We start from the raw sequence: 26,041 nt of genomic DNA, 5'->3' as shown, positions 1-26,041 counted from the left end.
CTTTCCTCCCACGTACTGGGGTACTTCTGGGAGTCCCCCTGTTTTGTTTGTCTCCCAGCAGCTCCAGGGGTGGCTGATTCTCTCTGCTTCCCAGGTCCCAGGTTAATGAGATGCATTAATGGTTAATTTTGTTTGTCTATGGCTCTCTGCACCCTGGGAGGGCAGGCCAAACTGTGCGTTTGGGGAGGGTGGAAGGTTGAGGCAGAAGGAAGGGGACTGAGTACCTCCCAGGTACTCAAGAGGCAAAGCGCTTGAGCCCAGGCCGCTGCGTGGTGGTGTTTCGCTCTATGTAGAATGACCTATGGCCAGTAACTGGTTAAACACACCTGTTGCCAGCAGGTAAGGAGGTTTGCTTTTCTCCTCTCTGCATCCCATGCCCACTGATTTTTATGTCTGACTTGTGAGTTCCATGTGGGGTCATTCAGAAAAGAGTGTTGGTATCTGCTGCAACTTTAGGACACAGTTGAGCAATGTCACGGGTTCAGGTCTGCAGCAAGTCGAGCCAGCTATCCACGGGGCCTGCAGATGCCTGCTTTTCCAATAGAGTGTCAGCTAGAAATTTTGGCTGCACAGGCAAGGCGGAGTGGGGGGAGCCGCTCAGCTTAGAAGGAAGCCCTGGGGAGAGGAGAGGCGCAGGAGGGGGCGGTGCTGGGCCTACGGGCTGGTGCCTCGGTGCCTCGGTGCCTCGCTGCCTCGCTGCCTCTGGGTCATTGCTCTGGTCTCATCGATACTAGTGTGCAGGGAACTACACGGGTTTTTGTGTGATTCTGTTCATAATTGGGGTGAGCTTCAGCGGTTGGCAAATCAGAAGTACTTTTGCCATGTTTTAAAAAGTCATGCTTTTTGTTCTGTCTTCAACAATGTATCATGGTAAATAGACATCCCCCTCCATTAAAATAAACAAGTGACAGAAAACTCAAAGTTTGTTTAAAAATTGTTATACAGTCTTTATCAACTCTTTTTTTTTAAGATTTTATTTATTTATTTGACAGAGAGAGACACAGCGAGAGAGGGAACACAAGCAGGGGGAGTGGGAGAGGGAGAAGCAGGCTTCCCGCGGAGCAGGGAGCCCGATGCGGGGCTCGATCCCAGGACCCTGGGACCATGACCTGAGCCGAAGGCAGACGTGGCCAGGATGTGATCTCAAGAGCTTTCCTAGGACCCTGTGCTTCACTGTTCCAGGATTACCATTCCCGTTGTGTTAATGTATTACAAATGAATGGTCTTATTTCAGAAGTTTAACAGCTGAGCCACCCAGGCGCCCCAGACTTTATCAACTCTTGTGAGTGTGTGTTGATGCCTGTGTGCTACCCCGTCCTTGGGGGTGTTTGCTGGGACCTGCGTGGGAGCAGTGCTGGGGGGCAGTCAGGTGGCCTCCCCCCTCCCCCCGCCTCTGCTTCTCCGGACACACCACAACCTCTCCTCTTTCCTGAGAGATAAGTTATGGGCTCTGTTAGAGCGAGACCGGGAGGGCGTTGGCTGGGTCAGGAGGAGGGCCACGTGATCTTCGTGGTGACCGTTCCCAGAAAGGGCCAAGTAGCCCCACCAAGAAGCAGGTGATGCCCTTAATTAATGAGGGAGAGAACTGCGCATCAGTCCTTCGCGCATGGCTCCTGCTCTTGTTCTTGGAAGGGAGACAGGTTCTTTCTCAACACTCATGAAAGGTTTTCTGGAACAGAGAAAGCCCCGGCAGTCTCCGCACGTGGCTGCTCATGCTGCTTCACGGGAGCCGCCCTCGGCTGTTTTTGTTGGCTGTGGGCATTAGTTCTTGGCAGGCTCCGGCTCTTGCCGAGTGCCACTAACCTTCATTTCTTTAGAGAGACTAATGCCCCAGACAGCAGTGAGCTTTTGAAATATTTTCTGTTTGTGTAGAGTGTTTTCATTTTAGTTCCTAGGAACGGGGGATGAGCTGGGTGTTTGTTCAGCTGCTCCCTCCAAGTGCTGGTCCCGAAACCTGCTGGCCAGGGAGACAGCTTGCTGCAACGTGGACTTGGGCCACTGCAGACGGACAGACTGCAGACCCGCAGGCAGACTCTGCTCCGACAAGCTTCAGGAGAAGGTGGTGCACCTCCTGCCCCTTCCCCGGCGGCAGTGACTTCTGCTCATCCCTCTGCCACGGGCCCCTGCTATTTCCTACCCTCACGCTGGGGCCTGGTGGACGAGAGGGGCCACTATGCCCCAGCTGGCAGGGGCGCACACGCTGACCTGCCCTGGGGAACAGGAGGGCAGGAGGTAGATGGGAGGGGTGTCTGCTCTGGGCTGCATGAGCCCCGGGCAGCCCCCCATCCTGCCCCTGCAGCCCAGATCCCCTGTGCTCCTCCTCCTTCCTGCTGAATCTCTTGCTGATCCGAGGAATGCTTGTCTTCTCTCCCAGTTACAGGGATTTCCTTTCTCAGAGGAGCTGCGAGCCAGGGGAGGGGCGTTGGCCACACAGTCTCCCGTTTTGTCAGCAGAGGAAACTGCGCAGCTTGAATGTGTATGTGTTTAGTGAATCCACATGCTTGATCCCAAATTACTTTTGTGTGCTTCTGCTAGAATCATGGCTACAGAAAAGTTGTGTGTGCATACGGATGGGGACTGGGAACTAGAACGGCAGAAACGGCAGTGCATTCGGCGGGGGGGGGGGGAACTGCTGTGTCCTCCTGAACACTGGTGCCCTAAACCCAGAACTTGACAGTATTTTTAAAAAGCATCAAGGAGTGAACTCAGATTAAACTTTCTTCCTAAATACTAGGCATGCTTTATTGGAGACAGATTTAAAAATCAACCACTTAATAAAAGACACCCATTGAGCGTGCACATTCAGTGGGTCTGACAAACGCACACGCCCACATAAGGGCCACTTCAGTCCAGGTTAGCGTGTCCTCACACCACTTCGCACTCACACCCTCCTTCCCTTTGTTAGGGTTTTTTTCCTGTTCCAGAACTTCATATAAATGGAATCATACAGTATGTGATCTTGCCATTGGCCCTTTCTACTCCGCGTACTGTTTTTGAGATTTACCCGTGTTGTTGCTGACATCAGTACGTCGGCCTTCGCTGCTGCTGAACCGGCTCTTCCAGGGGACGCCTCCTGTAGGTGCCCGGCGGTGGACGCCGCGTGGTCTCCGGTGTTCAGCTGCCGTGAGTACAGACACCGCGGAAGTTTGTGCAGGTCTAACCGTGGATGTGCAGTCATTGCTTCTGGTAAATAAATCTTGGACAGAACTGATGGGTGATATAAACACGCACATTTGCTTTTGTAAGAGGCTTCAGAACGATTTTCCAAAAGGGATGAACCCCTTTACATTCCCGGCGATTTACAAGAGCTTGTTGAGTTTCTCCCAACACTTGGAGTTGTCCGTCTTTGAGATTTGAGCCTCAGGGCATGCCTATGGGACTGTCTCCTGTGGTTTTGGATTGCATCTCCCCGGTGACTAAAGATGCCGAGTCTTCTTCGTTTGGGCGTTCACTGGTCATGTGTGTATCTTCCTGTGTGAAGAGTACTTCAAGTCTTTCGACTTTTTTACTCAGATACAGGTCCTTTCTCCCAGTCTGTGGCTTGCCTTTGTTTTCATTTCTCAGACGTGTCTTAATGAACAGAAGTTATGAATTAGGATTAAGTCTATCTTACCAGTTTTTCCTGTCAAGATTTGTGCTTTTTTTTGTCCTAAGAACCTAAGAAGTCTTTGTCTACCCCAAGACTTTCTCCCTGTTTTTTCCTAGAGGTTTTGTCTTTTACACGTAGGTGTCTCAGCTGTTCGGGTTCATCGAGTGTGGTGTGCAGGGGGGATTGTGGGTGACGGTCTTCCTCTGTGTACCCGGCTTTAGCATCCGAGCCAGTTGGCACCTCTGTTGAAGGTCGGGGGGCCAGACACAGTGCAGACGCTTCGTCTCTGTCTGTGAGCCACTTCCATGCTGCCTTTGTTCCCATGGCAGCAGCAAGAATGAAGCTACAGGGTAGTTGTATTGAAAAAATCAGGTATGGTTAGGTCCTCTAGCTGTGTTCTTCCTTTTCAAAATTGCTTTTTTTTTTTTTTAGGTCTTTAGAATTTCTGTAGACATTTAGATTCAGCTGTCAAGTCTGCTTGAGTTTTTATTGGAATTGCATTGAATCTATAGACCCATCTGGAGGTCTTACCAACACTGAGTGTTCTAATCCATAAACATGGTACATCTCTTCATTTATTTAGGCTTCTTGGATTTCTCTCAAATGTTTTATAGTTTTCATTATACAGGTATTGCATAAATTTAACAAAACACATCACTAAGTATTTTCTGGGTTTTGGTGCTATCAAAAACTGATATTAAAAGTTAATACCAGTTTTATTGCTGTAAATCTGCTAAATTACCTTATTAGTTATAGTAGGTTAGGTATAGTAGGGCTCTTGTTTGTTTTAACAGTTCACTGTGAAGTGATGAATAGACTTTTACGTGTTTCTGACCGAGAGCTCATATCCCCTGGTCTTGGCTCGCCATGTGGGCCAAGCCTCCAGGGCAGAGTCACATAGAAGTGGTTCTGCCAAACCCTTGTCACGCTCACAGTTGTGTTTGTGTCATCACTTAGATTGTTAAGAAGAACACGCCTAGAGAAGGGCACTGGACGTAAATGTACACCTCAGCGGATCCTCATAAAGCAGATATGTGGATCACCCCAGAACCCCTTTCTTGCTCCTTCTCGATTACGTTTCTTATCCTTCCCAAAGTTAAATATTGTCCTGTTTGTTGATGTGACAGTTCCGCCTGGTTTTGAACTTTTTATAAGAGGCGTCATATATAGCCTTTTGTGTCCGCTTCTCTCACTCTGTGGCTTGCTTGCCTTTTCACTATCTGAAAGCTACCAGTTGATAAATAGAATTCTTAATTTTAGGACAGGTCCATTTAGTAATCTTTTCCTTTACAGTCAGTCTCATTGTGCCTTCTTCTTGAGACATTTTTTCCTACTTTTACGCTCTGAAGTTATTCTCTTAGTTCCAGATCCTTTATTTCTTTTTTACCTTTTATATTTTGATCTAAACTCTACTTGGAATTGTTTTTGCTCATTTTTATTTAAGTTTAACATATACACAGATAAGGGTGCAGGTCATAAGTGTACAGTTCACGGAGTTATGGGAAACTGAGCTGTCCTGTGTAGTCGTCCATAGGTGCAGGACCAGAGCACTGCCGGCTTCTCACGGGCCCTCCTCTTCCTCCTCAGAAACCCCATTCTCTTGTCTACAGCATGACTGGAATGCAAACACCCAAGGTTAGTTTTATCTTATTTTGACCTGTATGTAATTCCTCACATATTCTTTTGTGTCTGGCTTATCTTGCCCAACGTTACGTTTTGGAGATTAGTGCTGATTTTTGCATAGCAGCATTTCACAACTTTTATTGCTGTGTGATAGTCCAGAATACGGAGGTGCCCAGCTCCACCCTTCTGCTGGTTCAACATTTGGGTCTTTGAGCAATGCTGCCAGGAAATGCTTGTACATTTCTTTCAGCACACATGCGACTGTGGGTCTGCTTGTCACGTACGGGAGGAGGGACTGGAGCGCCCACGGTGCTGTGCTCACCTGCAGCAGGCGCCTGTCCAGCAGTGTGAAGGCGTGCTAGCTGGCCTGTCTCCTGGCCCTTCCTGTGTCTGGTCTTCTTCACTTGAGTCATCTGGTGTGATGACATGGTGGTGACTGTGTGTGGTTTTAAATTCATTTCCCTGATGTCTGATGAGGTTGCAGGTGGATATTTCTTCGTGTATTGCCTGCTCATGTCTCTTACCCATTTTTTTATGATGTTGCCTCTTTTTCTTCAATAAGTTAATAAGATGTGTTGTATATAAGTCCTTCGTTGCATGTATGAATCACAAAGAGCTCCTCCTGCTGTGTGGCTTTCATTTTTATTCCTTTTTTTTTTTAAGTTTGTTTGTTTGTTTATTATTTCTTATTTATCTAGTAATCTCTACATCCAATGTGGGGCTCAAACTCACGACCCCGAGATCAAGTGTCACATGTTCTTTTTTTATTCTTTAATAGTTTTGAGTGAATAGAAGTTTCTAATTTACTGTCGTCCAGTTTATCAATCTTTTCCTTATTGTTAGTGCTTTTTTCCCCAGTTGTGAAATTTTTGTTTACCTCACTCTCATGATGATGTTTTTCTATATCATTCTCTGGAAGCTTTATTGTTACTTTTCACATTCAGATCTATAGTCAATCTAGAAATTACTTCTATCTGCATGTGACGTAGAGGTCCCAAATGACTCCTTCTCATGGGGATTTCCAGTGGGTGTAGCATTGTTGTTGAAAGAAAGGCCCTTGCTCATAGCTTTCTGAGCTGTCTTTAATCCGGTGTTGATGTGTGTAGGACCTGTTTCTGGCCTCTGTGTCCTGTCCATTTGGGCTGTTGGTCTGTCCTTCGTTTGCCACATTGCAGCTTTACAGAACACAGTGTAGTTTGATTCTGTAAGTCCTCTTGTTCATCTACTTCAATATTTCTGGCTATTTTTTAAAAAATCTTTTTGCGTTGGGGCACCTGGGTGGCTCAGTCAGCTAAGTGTCCAACTCTTGATCTCAGCTCAGGTCTTTTTAATTTATTTTTATTTTTATATTTTAAAGATTTTTAATTGAGAGAGAGAGAATGAGAGATAGAGAGCACGAGAGGGAAGAGGGTCAGAGGGAGAAGCAGGCTCCCTGCCGAGCAGGGAGCCCGATGCGGGACTCGATCCCCGGGACTCCAGGATCATGACCTGAGCCGAAGGCGGTCGCCCAACCGACTGAGCCACTCAGGCGCCCTCAGGTCTTTTTTATTCAAATTCTAGTTAGTTGACCTACAGTTCAGTAATGGTTTCAGGAGTAGAATTCAGTGGTTCATCACTTACATACAACACTCAGCGCTCATCATAACATGTGCCCTCCTTAATACCCATCCCCCATCTATTCCATCCCCCACTCACCTCCTTCCATCGACCCTCAGTTTGTCTTTATAGTTAAGAGTCTCTCATGATTTGTTTCCCTCTTTCTTTTTTCCCCTCCTGTATGTTCATTCATCTGTTTTGTTTCTTAAATTCCACATATCATTGAGATCATAGGATAATTGTCTTTCTCTGATTGACTTATTTCACTTAGCATAATACTCTCTAGTTCTAGCCACATCATTGCAAATGGCAAGATTTCATTTTTTGATGGCTGCATAATATTCCATTGTATATATAAACCACCTCTTCTTTACCCATTCATCTGTTGACGGACATCTTGGCTCTTTCCACAGTTTGGCTATTGTGGACATTGCTGCTATAAACACTGGGGTGCAGGTGCCCCTTCGGATCCCTACATTTGTATCTTTGGGGTAAATACCCAGTAGTGCAATTGCTGGGTCATGGGTAGCTCTGTTTTCAACTGTTTGAGGAACCTCCATACTGTTTTCCAGAGTGGTTGCACCAGCTTGCATTCCCACCAACAGTGTAGGAGGGTTCCCCTTTCTCCACATCCCCGCCAACATCTGTCGTTCCCTGACTTGTTAATTTTAGCCATTCTGACTGGTGTGAGGTGGTATCTCATTGAGGTTTTGATTTGGATTTCCCTGATGCCAAGTGTTGTTGAGCACTTTTTCATGTGTCTGTTGTGCATCTGTATTTTTCTTTAGAAGAATTTCTATGCATGTCTTTTGCCCATTTTTTTTAAACTTTTTATTTATTTATTCATGAGAGACAGAGAGAGGCAGAGGGAGAAGCAGGCTCCCCGCTGAGCAGGGAGCCCGATGCAGGACTCGATCCCAGGACCCTGGGATCATGACCTGAGCCGAAGGCAGACGCTTAACCATCTGAGCCACCCAGGCGCCCATTTTTAATTGGATTATTCATTTTGGGAGTGTTGAGTTTTATAAGTTCTTTATATATTTTACATTCTAGCCCTTTATAGAATATGTTTTTTGCAAGTATCTTCTCCCATTCCATAGGTTGCCTTTTTTTTTTTCATAGTGAAGCTTCTTCCATGTGGCCTCTTCTCTCTTTTTAGTTGTGTCAGTCTTCAGATCCATTTCCGGGGTATTTGGGACAATTTGATAGTTGTCTAATTGTGTTCATGGTGTGAGGCATGCCTAGGGTCCTCCTACTGTCCCGCCATCTTCCTGCTCCTAGTAGGTTGGCTTTTAGTGTTGTGGATGAAAGACCTAAATGTGAGACTATAAAAATCCTGGAGGAGAACACAGGGAGTAATATCTTTGATGTCAGCCGTAGCAATATTTTTCTAGATGTGTTCCTGAGACACAGGAAACAAAAACAAAAATAAACTATTGGGACTTCATCAAAATAAAAAGTTTCTGCACAGTGAAGGAAACTATCAACAGAAATACAATTTATTTTTGTGTTTTGATCTTGTATTCTGTGACCTTGCTGAACTTGTTTATTAAATAGCTTAGTATTTTTTTGTAGATTCTTTAGGATTTTCTAAATACAAAATCATGCCGTCTGCAAATCAAGGCAGTGTCATGTCTTCCTTTCCAATCTGGATGCCTTTTAGCCTCCTTTCTTGTCTGGTTCCACTGACCAGAGGCTCCGTACAGTGCTGTGAGTGCGAGGGCACCTTTGAGATGTTAACTGCTGGAGGGTTTCGTAGGTGCCTTTTATCAAGATGGGGAAGTTCCTTTCTATTCCTATTGAGAATTTTTATCCTGAATGACCATTAGATTTTGTGAAATCCTTTTTCTGCATTTATTGAGATTGTCATATAGCAATTGTTCTTTTTTCTGTCCTTTTCACGTATGACATTAATTGGCTTTCAGATGGTGAAGCACCCTTCACTCCTGGGGAAATCCCACTAGACCATGGAACAGTCCTTTGTGTATGTTGCTGGTTGGCTTGCCAGTATTTGGTCAAACAGCCCTTTTGTCTATGTTCATGCCCAGTATTGCTCTGTGGCTTTCTGATGGCCTCCTTATCTAGCGTTGGTACCGGCTAATGTCAGCCACTTAGAGGGAAGTGGGATGTATCCCTACCACCGCTATTTCTGGAGACTTTGTGAAGGCAACGTACCATTTCTTCTTCTTTTCTTTTTTAAGATTTTATTTGTAAATAATCTCTACACCCAACGTGGGTCTCAAACTCACAACCCTGAGATCAAGAGTCACATGTGCCACTGACTAAGCCAGACAGGCGCCCCCTTTTCTTCTTTAAATGTCTGGTAGAATTCACTCTTCATGCTGTCTGAACTTGGACTTCCTTGTGGGGAGAGATTTTTAATTCCTAATTCAGTGTGTGTGTGTGTGTGTGTGTGTGTGTGTGTGTGTGTGTGTGTGTGTGTGTGTGTGTGTGTGTGTGTATTACTTTTTATAGATCTATTTGGATTTTGTATTTCTCCTTTAGTGAATTTCAGACACCCACGTCTTTCTCGGAGTCGTGCGTTTCATCTGAAGCGTCTTCCTGGCCTGTGGTTGGTCCGAGCTCTCCCGCGGTTCTCTTCTCTTCTGTGAGGCCGGCCCTGCTGTCTTCCTCTTCGTCCCGGAATCTACTTCCTTGTGTCTTTTCTCTTTCTCTGTCCAGCTCAGGAGTCAACAGAGGACAGCTCATGGGCCAAAACCGCTGGCAGCCTGTTTTTTATGGTCTCTAAGCTAAAAATGGTCTTTTTTTTTTTTAAAGTGTTGTAAAAACAAAACAAACAAACAAACAAAAGAAGAATATTGGCAGGAACCACATATGGCTGCAAAGACTAAAATATCTAGTATCTGGGCCTTTATAGAAAAAGTTTGCTGGTCTCTAGCATAGCTAAAGGGTGGTTAAATTTCTTGTTGTTTTCAAAGAACCAACCATTGTCTCAGCTGATTTTCTCTAGTGTTTTCCTTTTCTCTATTTCTATATCTGCTCAAATCTTTACTATTTTCTTCTGTTTACTTTTCGTTTAGTTTGCTCTTTTTCGTTGCTGTTTCCTAAAAAACCTGTCTTTGTTGGCACAGGCGTGGCCTTAGCTGTGTCGCTGTGTCACGTTTTCCCCTCCATTCAGCTCAGAAAACATCATGGTTTCTTCTTCTGCTCGCTGTCTGTCTGGAAGTGCCTTGTTCATCTCCACGTGTTGGGGGTAGGTTTCCACAGTGTCCTCCTGTTTTTGATTTCTGACTTAATTTTGTTGTGGTCAGAGAACATACGTTCTGTGATCTCAGTACTTTGAACACTGTGGCCCCTGCCATGGGCTGAACGCTGGTCGATGGCGTGGCCCCCCTTCTCTGCGGGCGCCCGTGCCGCGGTCCTGTCCGGTATGCATGGTAAGCGTCGAGTCCCAGCTCTTACCCATTTCTCTCCCCGGGTCTGTGCATTTCTGCTTCTTCCTCCGGTGTAGTGGTGTGCAGCTGTACTCACAGCCGTCCACATGCCGCCCCCCTCTCTGTCTCCCGTGAGGGTCTTCCATCCTCCCATGTTCCGTCGTTCTGTCTTTGAGCCTGAAGTCTGTCTCTTGCAAATGGCATATGGGTGGATCTTGTTTTGTTTCTGTGTTTGTTTTTTAAAATGCAGTCTGACAGTCTTTACTTCTGGTTAAAGAATGAGTTTAATCACATTTGTTGTTCTTTACTTGACAGTGTGCATGCCTGCCATTCCCTGTTTATTTTCCATCTCACGCATTCATTCATTCCTCCATTCTTCCCCTGCTGCCTCAGCCTTTTTTACTGAATAGATATTTTCTGTGGTCTTACTTATGATTATTCATTTTTAACTCTTTTGAATTATTTTCTTAATGGTTGCTTTCTGGGAGTCTTACTAGTGTGTTGTTTCGTATGTTTTACTCACGTGCCTAGTTACCCTCGTGCCCCGGCTGCTGTGTCCAAACACTCCCTGTGCAGTTTGAGGCCTCAGACAAGAGTCCACTTCCTCCGAGGTTCTCCCTGCTTTTTCCGGGTGCCTGGGAGGGCCGCCATCCTGGGACCACCAGGGCAGTGCACCTCAGACCCCTCTCACCCTGGGAAGGTCAGGGCTTCGGCCTGCGCCGCACCCGCCCCCCTCCCCAGTTGTGAGCAGCCTGGTCTCTGACTTCCCTCCTCTCAGAACCAGGATCAGCGAGGCCTTCAGGCCAAAAGTGGCTTGTGTTTTCTGGGTTCGTACCTTCACGTGGATCTGAGCCCAGTGCCTGCCAGTGCTTCTCCTAACTCTCCGTTACTGTTGCAGACTTTTAAAATATTTGATACATCTCTTAGCTGAACAGAGCAGGAGTTTAGTGTGTCACTTCTGCCAGGTGGAATTTGGAGGCACCTGAACTCGGGTCACGACCTGGCATGCTGAAGCTATGTAGCAAACCGTGAGCAGGAAACTTTTCCGTAACTCGGAGTTTGAGCAGAGACACACAGGAAGCTACCATATGTAAGTCCCTTGACCCTGTGCTTTGGAAGCAGGCTTTCAACCTGGAGTGTGGGTCCTGAGTGTGGAGACCTGACCACGTAACTTTTGCCTGTCTTCCAGTCTACGTGTCTGAAAGCCAAGCATAAGGACACTTGACAAAAAAAGAAACAAAATCGACTTTTCATTCTGCCATAGAGGGAGATCTTCTTGTGGCTGAGGGTAACTTTCATCTGCAGGCAGCCCATCCCATACTCTGCATGTCCCAGGCTTCTGTCTGCCTCTAGCTTTTGCCTGATGGTGGTGGTCCCCAAGAGCCCACAGCCATGCTCTTCCCAGACCATTCTCATTCAGAATTCTCACTCAGAAATAGAAATAGAGAAAAGGGAAACACTAGAGAAACTCAGAAGCTACTTAACTTGAAGCTCCAGGTTTCTTTTAACTACAAAATTCTTTGACTAGATGAGTTTTTTCCTACCCATTATTTTTGTGGTCAGAAAGGAAACAGCATTTCATTCCGAATTAATGTTATTTTTATAAAACGTCAAAATCCTTTGCTCTAGGCTCCCAAGATCATTGTTTCTGAACTGGGTATCACTGTGGAATTCCAGCCGGTCTGGGGCTCTTGCATGCTCTCAGGCAAACAAGTATGGAGGCTTCTGAGCCCTCCCTCCTGGGCTCCGTGGGGTCAGGACTATATGTCCAGCCCTTGGGCTCCTCTCCTTTGCATTTCAAATACCAGCTGACTTTTGTTAAAACCAGCTGCTGATGTTTGGCACCAGCTGTGAGCCCTGTGGACCTGGACCAGAGCTGCCCCCTTTCCAGGACGAGCGCTAGCATGAAAGGTGGTGCGGATCACGACCCCCGACAGACACACATTTGGGCTTCTTATTAAAATACCGCGTGGTTTTCATGTGTAATAAAGACCTTTTCATCTTCCCATCTTTTTGGCCAGTTTTTCTTCTCTCATGATGGTCTCGGAGAACAAGGGGTTTCTCTGTGACCCACGGGCCACTGTGCACTCAGATAGTGTGTACCTGTCGTGCTGTTTGGGTTTTGGCTTCAGTGTTTGCTCGTTGCGTTCCTCCTTGAATTTCTCAGCTACTGTCAGTGAGCGTGTCAGCCGCCTCCAGGACACTCTGTGGACCCCAGGGGTTGACATTAGACGCCCGGGAGTGATTCTACTTCAGGAGGTGGTGGAAACTTATACTGGAATGTTCTTGAGAGCTGGGAATTTCTGGGCAGCTTTGCTGTTAGCATAGGTTGGTTTCTCAGTTAGTCCCATATTCAAATTTTAACCCTGGTATGTAATTGCTGTGAGATCTTGGGGGTAAGACGTAGCCTTTTCAAGCCTTGTTTCCTTTGGCTACAAAACAGGGATAATTTTAGCTCCTTGTGATAAATATCCAAAAAAAGAGTATATGCGAGTGTTTTGTAAATGGTGGAGTAATTGAAAACCCTGTTCAGTCTGAAGTGGACATTTCATTTGCCCTGCAAGTATTTCTGAGGGCCAACCAAATACAGGACTGGGCTGGCCCATGTTCTAGAAAGGCACACAAGGTGCCCCTTCCCCGTGCTGTGGGGCCCGTGCGCCGCTGGTGAGTTGTGGGAATGGGAGGTCAGAAGACGGGTGTAGATCTCTGGGTGCTCACCAGGGTTCACAGGTAACCGTGCTTCCCTCTGTGGTGGTGCGCTGTGCCTTGAACCCCAGGCCACATTCTGCAGCCCTGCATAGGGTCCAGGGGCGGTCATGCCATGGGGCAGAGACCAGCTCTAACCCTAACCTGTGACCTTTTTGAAATACCCATATGGTTGTGTGCTGGCTTTTACCCGTTCCCACGTGTAACCCGATAACAGGCGTCAAAGACTGGTTTAGGAGATGGTCAGAAATTTGTAAAATTCTCCCACCAGACACGGGAGCCATTTTTCAGGACTTTGATCAGCAGACCTTCCCTTTAAGGGAGATTGCCACTTTGTCCCCTGCCCTGCTGTCTTGCTGACCTGGGGTGTGACCTCTTGTGCCCCCTCAACTTCGCCTGCCCCTCTGTTCTGCTGCAGCTCCCCAGTTCTCCTGTGTCCCTTTCAAGGTTCCCAGCCTGGTCGACCCCGCACGCTGCTGTAAGTGTGCCCCTGGCTGCAGCCAGGGAGGGATTCAGGGATTGGAAAAGCCTCGAGTTTGCTCAGGGTTTCCTTTCCGCTCCTGTTCTGACAGTCTTTCACCCCAGGTTCCTCCGACTCCATCCTCCTGCCTGCTCAGCTCGGGGCTCTGCTGCATCTGGTGCGGGACCTGCCCTCCACCCCTGCCCTTCGGCACCTCCTGTGTCCTTCCTCCTCCTCCTGCCCCCCCACACCTTCTTCCTCCTCCCCCCTCCCTCCCCCATTTTCCTTCCCCTCATCTTCCTCCCCCTTCCCTGCCTCAGCCACAGGCCCCCCAACTCCATTTGTCACAGATGATTTGATAAGCACAATGCTCATGAGGCCATTTTGCAGGAATATGAGTAGAAGTACAGGCCTTTTAGTTTATTGCTCAGTTTAAAGATAGTATCTTCCCAGTGACAGTACTTTTAGTTCTTACGTTGGGTACATTTGCACCCTGAAACAAAACACTGAAATGCTTTTTTATTGTAAAATAGAATATACCTATAGAAAAATGCACAAAACATTCATGTGCTTTGAGGATTGATTAGGAAGCAAATATATACGTGAGCAGCTCCTGGTCAGGAAGTTGCCACGTGGCCAGGACCCCAGAGGGACGCTTGCTCCTCCATCCCCTTGCAGAGTGACCATTATTCCAACTTCAGAAATATAATTTTCTTGCTTTTCTCTAGAATTTGCATTATGTCTACATTTCTTAAATAATATGGTTAATTTTGCTTGATTTTGAGTTTTAAGTAAATGGTACAGTATTATGTATCTTCTCTTGTCTTGCATCTTTCACCCAGCACGTGTCTGTGAGTTATTTGTGTTGGTGTAGCTGTGCCTTAGTTTCACTGGTGACTGGCACTGACTGTAGTGACTTAGACGATTTATCCATTCTGGCATCCCAGACATCGGCTGGTTCTGTTTGAATGCTGCTGCCATGAGCATTTCTGTATGTCTTCTGATGCACACGTGCAGGACTCTTTTCCCCAGTGGGTAAAATTGCTGCGTCTTAGGGGTGTGTATCCTCAGACTGCTGGATGACGCCCAGAGTGTGTGCCCTTGTGGAGGTTGCCAGTATCTCTCCACTGACTCATGGGGTTCCTGGGCCTGTATGTACCATCTCTGTTGCCTGTTCCCATCTCTTGCCCATTTCACTGTTAGGTGTTGTGTCTTTTTCTTTTCTTTTCTTTTTTTTAAGATTTTATTTATTTGACAGAGAGAGACACAGCGAGAGAGGGAACACAAGCAGGGGGAGTGGGAGAGGAAGAAGCAGGCTTCCCGTGGGGCAGGGAGCCCGATGTGGGGCTCGATCCCAGGACCCCGGGGTCATGATCTGAGCCAAAGGCAGACACTTAATGACTGAGCCACCCAGGTGCCCATGTCTTTTTCTTTCATGTTTGTGGGAGTTACTTTATGTGAATTTAAACTGTGTTCTTTGCTTCAGGATGACGTGATGATGCCTCAGAGGGTGAGGCTACAACTGGAAGCTGCTGCCCAGCACCCGACAAGTGTGAGTCCTACGTCTGTCCCCGGCATGTGTGTGTCCTGCATCTGTCCCCAGCGCATGAGTCCTGTGTCTGTCCCTGGCACACACGAGTCCTGCATCTGTCCCCAGCATGTGTGTGTCCTGCATCTGTCCTCAGCATGTGTGTGTCCTGCGTCTGTCCTGGCACACCTGAGTCCTGCGTCTGTCCTGACATGCGTGAGTCCTACGTCTGTCCCCGGTGTGTCCTGCATCTGTTCCTAGCGCGCGCGAGTCCTGCATCTGTCCCCGGCGTGCACGAGTCCTGCGTCTGTCCCCGGTGTATCCTGCGTCTGTCCCCGGCGCGCGCGAGTCCTGCGTCTGTCCCCGGTGTATCCTGCGTCTGTCCCTGGCGCGCGCGAGTCCTGCGTCTGTCCCCGGTGTATCCTGCGTCTGTCCCTGGCGCGCGCGAGTCCTGCGTCTGTCCCTGGTGTATCCTGCATCTGTCCCCAGTGCACACAAGTCCTACGTCTGTCCCCGGTGTATCCTGCGTCTGTCCCCGGCGTGCGCGAGTCCTGCGTCTGTCCCCGGCGTGCACGAGTCCTGCGTCTGTCCCCGGTGTATCCTGCGTCTGTCCCTGGCGTGCGCGAGTCCTGCGTCTGTCCCCGGTGTATCCTGCGTCTGTCCCTGGCGCGCGCGAGTCCTGCATCTGTCTCTGGTGTATCCTGCATCTGTCCCCAGTGCACACGAGTCCTACGTCTGTCCCCGGTGTATCCTGCGTCTGTCCCCGGCGCGCGCGAGTCCTGCGTCTGTCCCCGGTGTATCCTGCGTCTGTCCCCGGCGCGCGCGAGTCCTGCGTCTGTCCCCGGTGTATCCTGCGTCTGTCCCGGCGTGCATGAGTCCTGCATCTGTCCCTGGCGTGCGCGAGTCCTGCGTCTGTCCCCGGTGTATCCTGCGTCTGTCCCCGGCGTGCGCGAGTCCTGCGTCTGTCCCTGGCATGCGCGAGTCCTGCGTCTGTCCCCGGTGTATCCTGCGTCTGTCCCCGGTGTGCGCGAGTCCTGCGTCTGTCCCTGGTGTGCGCGAGTCCTGCGTCTGTCCCTGAGTTGTCATACCCTTCGAGGAAGCACCATTGCTGCTGTTTGTGTTAAGGCTCTTCCGTAGGGTAAGACTGCCCCATCAGAGCGTGATCAGTGACTGCTGTGTCTCTGGACACTCCCACTGCTCCTGAGAAGGAAAACGTGCCTCTTATTTGGGGCAGCATGCTTTGCTTCCAATGGGCACAGAGGTCTTCTTGGTTTAGTTTTATTTTCATCAGCATTTCAGAGGCTATGTGCCCGGGACATGGAAACCGGGCTGAGCACTCTCATGTGTCAGCAGATTAAAGGGTTATCTTATTACCTAGAAAACCTCAGACTGCAGCTCTCAATTTCGGAAGGGCTCCCCGGTTGGTCCATCTCCCTGGGCACTCATCTCCCAACAAGGAGGCCCACATGGACCCGGAGGGCGTTGTGGGCCCAGGGTCACTCACCCCTGGTGGCTGACCCCCAGAGCCCGGGTCTGACCCCAGCTCCCACTGCTCAGACGTCTGCCTGAAGTTTTAGTGAAAATGTCTGAATTACTGTGATGATCGCTGATTTTAGAAAGTGTGAAACAGAAAGGTCTGCAGGACTACATTCAAACCATAGTGCCAGCTATCCCAGTGGACGGCCCCCCTCTCCCCTGGCTCCAGGCTCTGCTTGCTCCTGCCGTGTGCCCTGTCCACACCCGCATGAAGCTTCTCCAGTGTCTCGTGCACACCAGCTCCTGGGGATCTGAATCTGGGCATCAGGTGGGGCCTGAGCTCAGCATTTCTCACACGCTCTGGGTGCTGGAGGGCTCGGGCCATCTCCAGGCCATTCCCAGACCGTCCCCGGGCCGTGCCCCAGGCCATCCCCAGACCGTCCCCAGACTGCCCTGAGGCCATCCCCAGACCATCCCCAAACTGTGCCCGGACCTTCCCCCAGGCCGTCCCCGGGTCATCCCCCAGGCCATCCCCAGACCGTCCTCAGACTGCCCTGAGGCCATCCCCAGACCATCCCCGGGTCATCCCCAGACCGTCCCCCAGGCCATCCCCAGACTGTCCCCCGGGCCATCCCCAGACCATCCCCAGTCTGTCCCCCAGACCATCCCCAAACTGTGCCCGGACCTTCCCCCAGGCCATCCCCGGGTCATCCCCCAGGCCATCCCCAGACCGTCCCCAGACTGCCCTGAGGCCATCCCCAGACCATCCCCGGGCCATCCCCAGACTGTCCCCCGGGCCATCCCCAGACCATCCCCGGTCTGTCCCCAAACTGTCCCCAGACCTTCCCCCAGACCATCCCCGGACCATCCCTGGACCATTCCTGGGACAGGCGGGGCTCAGCAGGCCATCCTCGGGAAACCTCCATGGTGTGAGCTGCTCAAGGAGGGGAGGCTCAGAAGTGTACAACACGACAGAATTTCCAAGGATCTTGAATGACTTGTTCACACAGAGGAATTCATTCTCTTCCAATGGCCCTTTGTTTTGGAGCTTTGGATTTAGTGCACTGACTTTCTGCCTCTTTCTTCAGCTGCCCAGCCCCACACACAACGCTGTGACTCGGGGTCTTCGGCTGCTGGTCAGCCCTGTAAATGTGTGCTCATGCTCCCCCACAAGGGCTCTCATTCTCAGGGTTGGGAGGCGTGTTAGTGTTAAGTTAGATGCTGAAGGTTCTGAGTCCCTGAATTGCAACTACACTTATGTTGCTTAAAGTTACACATTTTTAATGTAAGCATGCCCTTGAAATATGCCTGTAAGAAGATAAAAAACGGTCCCTCAGCTGCATCTTGAGAAGCTACTACACTGCTCTTTGGGCTGGAAGCTTCCAGAAGGCGGGACGTGTGGGAGGTTCAGAAGTGCCCAGTCGCACTCCGTTGAGAAGTGGCCTCTCGGCTGAGGTGGTGTCATAAGGGCCAGTGTGTGTCCTGGGTTCCTGACGGCAGGGGTCTGATGTCACCAGCTGCTATAACCCTCAGGCGAGTGGGAAGCCAGCACCCACAGCTTCATCGTGAGCACTCTCTGCTAGAATGGGACCGGCCGCATCATCCAGAAGTCAGCTGGTCATGGGCCTGAGTCAAGGCTGCAAAACCTTTCCCGGCAGCACACAGCTGAGTGTTTGAGGAACTGCAGACACAGACTCCCAAGTGGGCACAAAACTGACCGTGACAGACAGAAGGCAGCATGTGGCCAGTGCTGCCAAGGTCTGAGCCGGAGCCCGGAGCATGAAGGAGGTGGGAGACAGTGCGGCGTCTGAGGGTGTGAATCCTGGGGGACGCGAGGGGCGCCTTCATAAGAGCTATGGGGCCTGCACGCAGCTCTGTGTCGTTCACCAGATCCTGACAGGAGATGGGAGCGGCAAAGTTTAAGAACCACAGATATGTGCAAATATGTGTACCCCTATAGCCCTCGGCCCCCGCAGAGTCCAGGAGATGCCTGTTAGATGTCCGTAGTCATAGACTCTGGAATCTCTGGCACTTTCTGGTTGGAAATGAAAAGCTATCAGAAGATGCTGTGACACCCAGTGCTGGCAGGTCAGCAGCGGGGAGGTCATCCAGCCCTGGGCCCTGGCCCCTCAGCAGGCCCCCCGGTGCCCTGCAGGGATCCCCACCCTGCCTCCAGGGGGGCTGACGGGAGTTCTCAGCCACATGGCAGGAGAGATCAGATGCACAAACAGTGTCGTTGGTCCCGTTTCCCTGTTGGGAAAAAGAATGGAAAGAAGTGTGTCTGGATGGGCTTCTGTTCACAGTTTCTGTCTGTAAGGAAGATGGAGAGACTGGGGTTTCCAGAGGCTTCCTTCACTGGCTCTGGCAGCTGTGATGGCAAGATCTCAGACAAGCACCCCAGTTTTTCCCAAGATGAGGCCGCACTCCCCACAAGGACTGCCTGTACCAGCTTTCCTTGTGTGGCCCCCTTGGCATGGAGCACGTGACCCTGTGAAGCTACAGCCAGTGCTCGTACCCTGTGAGCGGACAGCGCAGCCTCAGACGCTGTACCTTTCAGGCAGAGTGATGCTCATACAGCGGGCATTTAAAATAGGCTCTGCATTGAAACTTCTGAAGAGTTTGTCACCAATGCTGACAGTTTATAGAGAGTGAGAGATGTTCAGATATGTTGTTTTCCATACTGGAAAAAAACCCCACAATTCTTTAATGGAATTGTTTGGGGTGGTTCTTTGTGCATAGGTGCAAATGGACCACCAAGTCTAGGGATGCATAAGGAATTTGGAGAAAATGCAGACTGTGTCATTTTGTCTTAATCTGAATTGAAACAACGTTGGTTTGCAGTTTTATAAATTTTATAAATTTCTAGGTTAGAGTTCTTCTTGCTAACCTTATAATTAAATTCACTTGATGTTCTGTTCCCACGCTCAGGAGAAGCTGCCTGCTCGTGCTGCATTTTTGTCCCAGCCACGCAGAGAGACTGAGTGACCCGTGCGGTTGCTCCTGCATTAAGCATAGACTAGGGATGTCACAAGTCTTGTTCACCCAGAGCAAAATCAGCAGGGTTGTTGCTGCGGGGCTGGGTTGTTTCCTTTTTCTTTTTTTTTTAAATCATGACCTACAAAAATCTTAATTTGCAGTTGCTGGTTGGTTATGTCCATTATGTTGTAGGTTGTTTGGAAAGAATGAAATGAATGCTAAATGTATACTTGTCGTTGGTTATAATTTTTTAAGGCCATTTACAAGGAAACCATATAATTATGAAGGAAAGGCCCTTGGTGACACTTCATAAACCGGGTCATTGCCTATTTACTGCAGAACTTTTGGGGTGTCTGATGTTGGGTGCCATGAGGCAGCTCCCAGCATAACATTCATCCAGCCACTGACTGGACATTGCTGAGTGGAGGTCAGCTCTGGGACAGGCGTTAGGGTGAGTCAGGGACCAACTGTCTCTGGCCTGGGCCTTCCCTGTGGGAGTCTCCTGTGCAGAGGGGGGAGAGCTGTGAGTGCATGGTTTCAGGAAGGCAGGAAGAAGGTGGGGGTGCCCCATAGGAGAAGCGGGAGCACCTTGCAGAGGTGTGTGCATCCTACAGCTTTTCCAGCATGGTTAATGGCCCCTCCACTGTGGCCTCGGACATCGGGCTGATGGTGGGACTTCCTACATTCCTGATGCCACCGAGGGAGTCCCCAGGGGGCTCAGGAGGGTTCGGCAGTGACCTGGCCTTGCTCTGTGTCAGCAACAAGCTCATGAACATCCTGCCTGGTGGGCGCCAAGTTGTGGGGAGCTGGGCGGGGCTGGCAGGCACCTCCTCTTCTGAGGGTGCCAAGAGGGCTGTCGCCTCTCTGTCCTTCTAACGCGTGAACCCTGTGCTCAATGCACCCTCACCCCACCTTAGAAGAGGAGCTGCTGCTGGCTCCATTCCCACAGGAGCCCACGGTAATGGTTCACTGAGCGACACACCATCTCAGCGGGCTGACTCAGCCTGTGTCCTGGGAGCGGTATGGGCACCTGAAGAGCAAGCACGGTCACTTCGAAGGGGACAGGGAGGAGTTTACCCCGACACGTGGGTTGAGAGACGGTGGACCCACTGTTGGCATCTGTGTGGCTCATTCAAAGCACGTGGTGGGCGGCATCCTTGCTTCTCGGTTGGCTCCCCAGGAGCAAGTGGCCCTGGGTGCCCAGTGTTGGCTGAGAGCAGGGTTTGCTCAAGCTGGCCTCACGGTCCACCCTCGGCCTCACAGTGCAGGGACTGTCTGGGAACCCCTGGTCTGTAGGGCCTGGGTGGCGCTATAAGTGGCTATGAGGGCCTCAGCATCTGCAGCTGGCCCTGGATGATGTCCATGGGGAAGGGTGTGTTGCCGGCCAGGGACGGGCCTTCAGACTGATCTGGTGTTTAGGGCTTCAGCAGAAGGTGACGGGAGGCCACAAGAACCCACTGACAGCCAAGCGGGAAGCCCGGGAGGTGAGGGAGCAGAGATGGGTGAGGGGTGGAGGCCGCTCACCTCCCACAGTTGGGGGCTTCACCGGCCACACAAAGACCACACACGATCACAGAGCATGCGTTCCTGCACACGTGCTGCACATTTGTGTGACCGTCACACGTACGTCTTGTGAGTGTGGCCTCTGCACACCCCGGCCGCAGCTGGTAGTTCAGTGTTCCTGAGGAATCAGCACATGTGCATCTGTGGCTCCGCGGGCCCCCAGCCAGGGCCCTGCGTGTGTGTGGACCTCACGGGTTTTAAGTGAGTTCGACTTGCCCTGTTTCCTAGTTGTGAGTGTTGGCAGGTAATTAGAAGTTGATCTACAAGTAAATTTGGTATTTTTGTTAACAGTCCAGAGGTCTTTTATTTTTTCACACCTGTCGTGCCGTGAGTTCACAGGGTTAGGGTTAGAATTCGGGAGTATAAAAGAAGGAAAACAGCTAACCGAACTGAAACTATTAAAACATTGTTTCCATTCCCGAAAGTAGCCACTTCAAGGACTGGATCCATAAAATAAATGGAAGTTCTTAGTGAAATGTGGCTTTGTGATAGCACCGGGCTAGCTCCCTTGTTTCCATCTGGGCCACGGTTCTGGGGCCTCATGGGAGCTCCCGGAGCCTGAGGATGCTGCTCCCGCCGCCATGCTCCCACATCTTCGCGCTAAGGGTTCCCCTTCAGTCTGAGGCTAGTGAGGACTGGGAATGTCACTTCTCAAGGGGCTCTAGTGTGCACTGCTAGAGCGGGTGCTGACCCGGCACCGCCCTCCCCACGGCCCCCCGGGCCGGTGGACCCCCCCCCCCGTGAGGTCCACGGCGGCGGGTGCCCTCTCCTGTCACTTTCTGTGCCCTGTTCTACTGACCCTGACCCTTCTGCATTTTATGTAAGTATCCGTCTCCCGCTTCCGCTTCCTGCCACCTTTCAGGTTTCTCGTGCGGTTCCATGTGATCTCTCCTGTGGTTTGCTAGCTCTCCCTGTTTTACTACCTTCTCTGGCTGGCCCGGGGTGTGACAGCAGACCCCCGGGCACGCTGCGTCTGCTCGTGCCGTCAGCCGCAGCGTGTTGTCATCTTCCGCAAAGTCTGCCCCTCAGAGAGAGGCTGCGCCGTGACGTCTGCCTTCACACAGCTCTCCCCCTTGGCTGCCACTCACCTCTTTCTGATGGGGGCAGTGGTGTTGCCTCCTGAGCCTGACGGGTTTCTTCTGCCTAACTACCTGCAGCCTGGCCGCGGCCTCCTGTGCATCTGGGTATCGGGCGCGGAAGGCACCTCCAGGGGCTTTGCCTCAGTTTGTCCTTACCTCTTCCTCACCACCCAGCTGCACGGCCATGGGCTTGAAAAGATGATTTCTAGAGATCCGTTATTTCAGTGGTTTTCCTTGTGATGCTCAGTTTTCAGAATGGTCAGGCGTCTCACCTGTTGGTAGTGTCCTTATGGTCGTGCCACCACACCCAGACCCGGGTGGGCCCCGTGCGGACTGCAGGGAAGCCATGTGGTGCCGGGCACAGGGGCCGGTGTGGCAGGGAATGGCAGCACAGCCCGTGAGCCGGCGCTCTGTCCCTTTGAGCAGGCGCAAGCCTTCTGTTCTCACACTTCCTCAAAGTTTCCACCCTTTTTCCCATTTGCTCAGTTGCCAGGTTGAGGGGCCTGACCCACATGGGCGCTAAGACCCCCAGCAGGTTCTGCGTTTCCTCCTCTCTAGGTATGGCACCTGCAGGGGTGGGTGTGACGGATGTCCAGGGATTTAAAACAAGCACAGGTCATCACAGGTTCTTTGGGGCTACCGTTACCCCTGCGGAGGGCAGGACCGTGGACAGGACAGGCAGAGGGTGGTCCCTCCCAGTGGCATTGCGGCCGGGGCTGTGGTGCTCGGGGCCAGTGGCAGTCTCCGGCCCCGTGTGGGGACACTGCAGTTTGTCAGTGACTGAAAGTCTGGTTAAATTGGACTAGACCCGCTCTCGTGTGTTTTTGTTGTCACTGACAGGAGTGATTATGAGCTTGTTGCTCTCAGATTCACCCTCCTGTGCACAGAGGCCGGAATCAGGGTGGGGCACATGCCCACCGCGCTCCCCAGCAGTGCACCCAGCCACCCACAGGATTAGTGCTTCAGGCCCTGCAGGGGGAGGTCATGTGGGAAGAGCCGAGAGTAAGCCCAGGCATCCCTGGCTTTACCTCTGAAGGTTGGGAGACACCAGCCTTTGGACCAGATTTCTCCCCAGGGTGGCACCGGGAGGGCTGAACTGGATGAGCTATGGGGAGGCCCTGTGGGCTACTGAAGGCGTGGCCACTAAGTGTGGGCTCTGCTGGGGGATGCCCGGCTCACCTCCGCTGCTTTCATTTCCAGGCTCCTCCCTATAGGCTGGCACACACATGCACACAGTCCTGCGTTCCTGCACCAGTGCACGCAGGTCACACACACCCCCCCCCCAGGTGCAGCTGGCCTGCAGGATGGAAGCTCTTGTTTCTCCCACGTCTCACCCTCCGACTAGAGTCTGCCTTGGTGACTGGTGTTTGCGTGGTGCTTTACGGTTTGTACATGGCCCTGTTTCTTCCTCAGTTCTCCTGGTGGCCTTGGGACTACAACGGTGACTCTGCCTCCTGACTGTGTTCTGTGAACTTCATACTGTGATCAGGCTTTTCCGGGACGTTTAGTCAGTGAGAAAGGAATGCGGTGGTAAAAACTGATCAGCTAGCAAATTACTTTTTTATTAATCGGAAGTAGAAAACATTATATCTTACATGTGATGAATAAGAGGAAAATTGATGTCGCCATTAAATATTTTGTGACTACAGGCAGCCACCCCCAGGCCGGGCCTGCCTTCTGTCTCCCCTGATGTGTGTCTGTCCACCGTGCCATGTGCCTAACAGAGGCCACGTGCTTCCACACAGAAGAGGACCTTTCCGCCTCTCGCGTGTATGCCCTGAGCTGTCTTGCCGAGGTCTGGGCAGGCAGTGCCAGAGAAGCAAGGATGGGCCGAGCCAGGAGGTGGAGCACAGGCAGGGCAGCCTGGTGACTCCATGGCGTCTCTGGGGGCCTCATCAGGGGGCAGGGGGCCTCACAGAGGCAGCTGTGTGACCCGGGAAAGGTCCTCACCTGGGGCCCTCTCTGGGACGGGGGTGGGTGGCACGAATCCCCCCCACCCTAGGTCCACTTCGGTGTGTTCCCAAACGCGTGAGACCAGGAACATGACCCCCTCTAATGGGGTGGCTGCATAGCTTGTCATCCACATGGGGGCCTTCGGCGGGTCCGAGACAGCGGTCCTGGGCCCAGTAGTGCTGCATACACTCCTGGACACTGGTGGTCTGGGGCTGAAGCGGGACATCAGGGTCTGTCACCACAGGGCCACACAGCTGTGATGCAGTTCCTGTGGCTGTCAGTCACTACAGCTGGGGACAAAGCATCCAGACCCAGGGGTGTGAAAGCCAGCCGTTTATCACATGCACAGATCCCACGGGTCAGGACCGTAGAAAGGGCTCCATTCTTGCTAGGCCTCCGCTGGGCGGGGGGCTGGGGCGCCTGGGGGCTTCATGACTTCCTTACCGCCTGGCAGCCACTTCCAAAAACAAGGTCCCAAGAGAATGGGCTGGCGGCCATGTCCCCTTTATGACCTTGTCTCGGGACCCCCGGATTCAGGGGGAGGGGTTGCAGAGCCCAGCACTCAGTGGGATGCAGGTCAGACCAGCTGTAGGCAAAGCGGGCAGGTGACTACTGTGAGGGTCACCCCACCTCCCAGACCTCCCTCTGCCTCCAGGAACCTTCTTTTCTACTTTCTTTTTTTTAATTTTTTAAAAATATTTTATTTATTTATTTGGGAGAGAGAGAGAATGAGAGATAGCACGAGAGGGAAGAGGGTCAGAGGGAGAAGCAGACCCCCCGCTGAGCAGGGAGCCCGATGTGGGACTCGATCCGGGGACTCCAGGATCATGACCTGAGCCGAAGGCAGTCGCTTAACCAACTGAGCCCCCCAGGCGCCCTCTTTTCTACTTTCTGACCTTTTTTTCCAGCCAAACTGCCAGGTCTCAGAGGCTCCCATATAGATTCAGAGTTTCCAGACTGTAGGGACCGCCCTCCGGGATCTCGAGCTTTCTGCTAACTGTTGGCGGCACGCGGTCTCAGAGGAACCAGCTAACACCTGTCGAGAGCCTTGCTCTAGGGGCTTCTCCCTGGTATTTGGAAGGAGTCCGTGCGTCCTGCTAGCAGCACACACCCTTCGCTTCATTCATCCTGTGCTTACTAAGCACCGACTGCATCCAGGGTGCCAGGCCCGTGTCAGCAGCCTCTGCCCCAGAGCGAATGTAGGGTGAAACATTGAGTGTGCGTCCTGTGCCGTCACCAGAGAGGACGGGGTGTGTGGTCTGCACCGGGCACCTGTGTGCTCCATGGAGGCACCTCTTCAAGAGGAGAAGGTGCCTCGCGGTTTCTGCCCTGTGGGCCAGGCCACTTTTCTTTTCAAAAAGTGTTGAGGCACACACAGATACCCTCTTCTTCATCTGAGACCAGTGCCCCTCACAATCAGCAGTCGAAGGCACAAAGCAGTGGCTGCCCCAGAAGTTCCCGTGTCACGCCATCTCCTACCTGCCCTGTTTCTCCTTGTGAGACGCCCCCCCCACGCCATGTGACTCTAGCTTTCATCAGAAGCCAGCACGCCTGGGCAGGAGGGATGGGGGCTGGGGGGGGCAGCCTCCCTGGGTACTCACCACGAGAGCAGCATGAACAGCTCAGATCTGGGCCTGGGGGGGCAGGGGCGCCCTGGGTGGGGGTCCTGAGTGGAGGCAGGCGGGCTGCCCAGGTGGAGGTGGGGTGTGCCCTGGGCGGGGGTCCCAGCACTCACTGTGGGAGCCGCATGAGCCCCCCCCTCGATGGGACAGGCAGGGCAGCAGGCGTCTGTTGCCCCCAGTGGCAGCTCAGGGCGTGGCAGGCGGGGGGGGCATGGCAAGGGTGCAGTTCAGCCCCTTGGTCGGCCTGTGAGTGCGCCTCCCAGCTCTTGGTCGTTTTCCTGTTTTCTCTCAGAATCTTTTCTGTCCAGTGAATGCCAGTTTGACAAGACCAGAAAGGGGCAGCAGACACCCCAAGCAGTGTGTCCCAGGCCGGCAGGTGCAGGGAGGCCTTACCCCTGGCAGGGCGCTAACCCAGCGGCTGCTCATCCACAGGCTCCCAGGGGGGAACCAGCAGTGTGTCACATGGTCAGGTGTG

The 26,041-nt window shown here is 51.5% G+C and overlaps 1 protein-coding gene across 13 annotated transcripts in view; it reads left to right on the top strand.

The window, feature by feature from the left end:
* B3GNTL1 (UDP-GlcNAc:betaGal beta-1,3-N-acetylglucosaminyltransferase like 1) overlaps nt 1-26,041 on the top strand; it is a 111,899-nt gene that overhangs the window by 22,813 nt on the left and 63,045 nt on the right. For all 13 annotated transcript variants that reach the window (XR_003525316.2, XR_003525318.2, XR_003525317.2 and 10 more), the window contains one exon: nt 14,856-14,921. Coding sequence is in view for 10 of the 13 variants with exons in the window: in XM_027626132.1 (XP_027481933.1) it covers nt 14,856-14,921 (66 nt within the window). In the remaining 3 variants the exon portion in view is untranslated. The remainder of the gene's footprint in view (nt 1-14,855; nt 14,922-26,041) is intronic.

Source organism: Zalophus californianus, chromosome 16 (assembly GCF_009762305.2).
Source record: "Zalophus californianus isolate mZalCal1 chromosome 16, mZalCal1.pri.v2, whole genome shotgun sequence".
NCBI lineage: Eukaryota > Metazoa > Chordata > Mammalia > Carnivora > Otariidae > Zalophus > Zalophus californianus.
The sequence above is the reverse complement of the archived record's forward strand: the minus strand, read 5'-3'. Positions and strand labels throughout refer to the sequence as shown.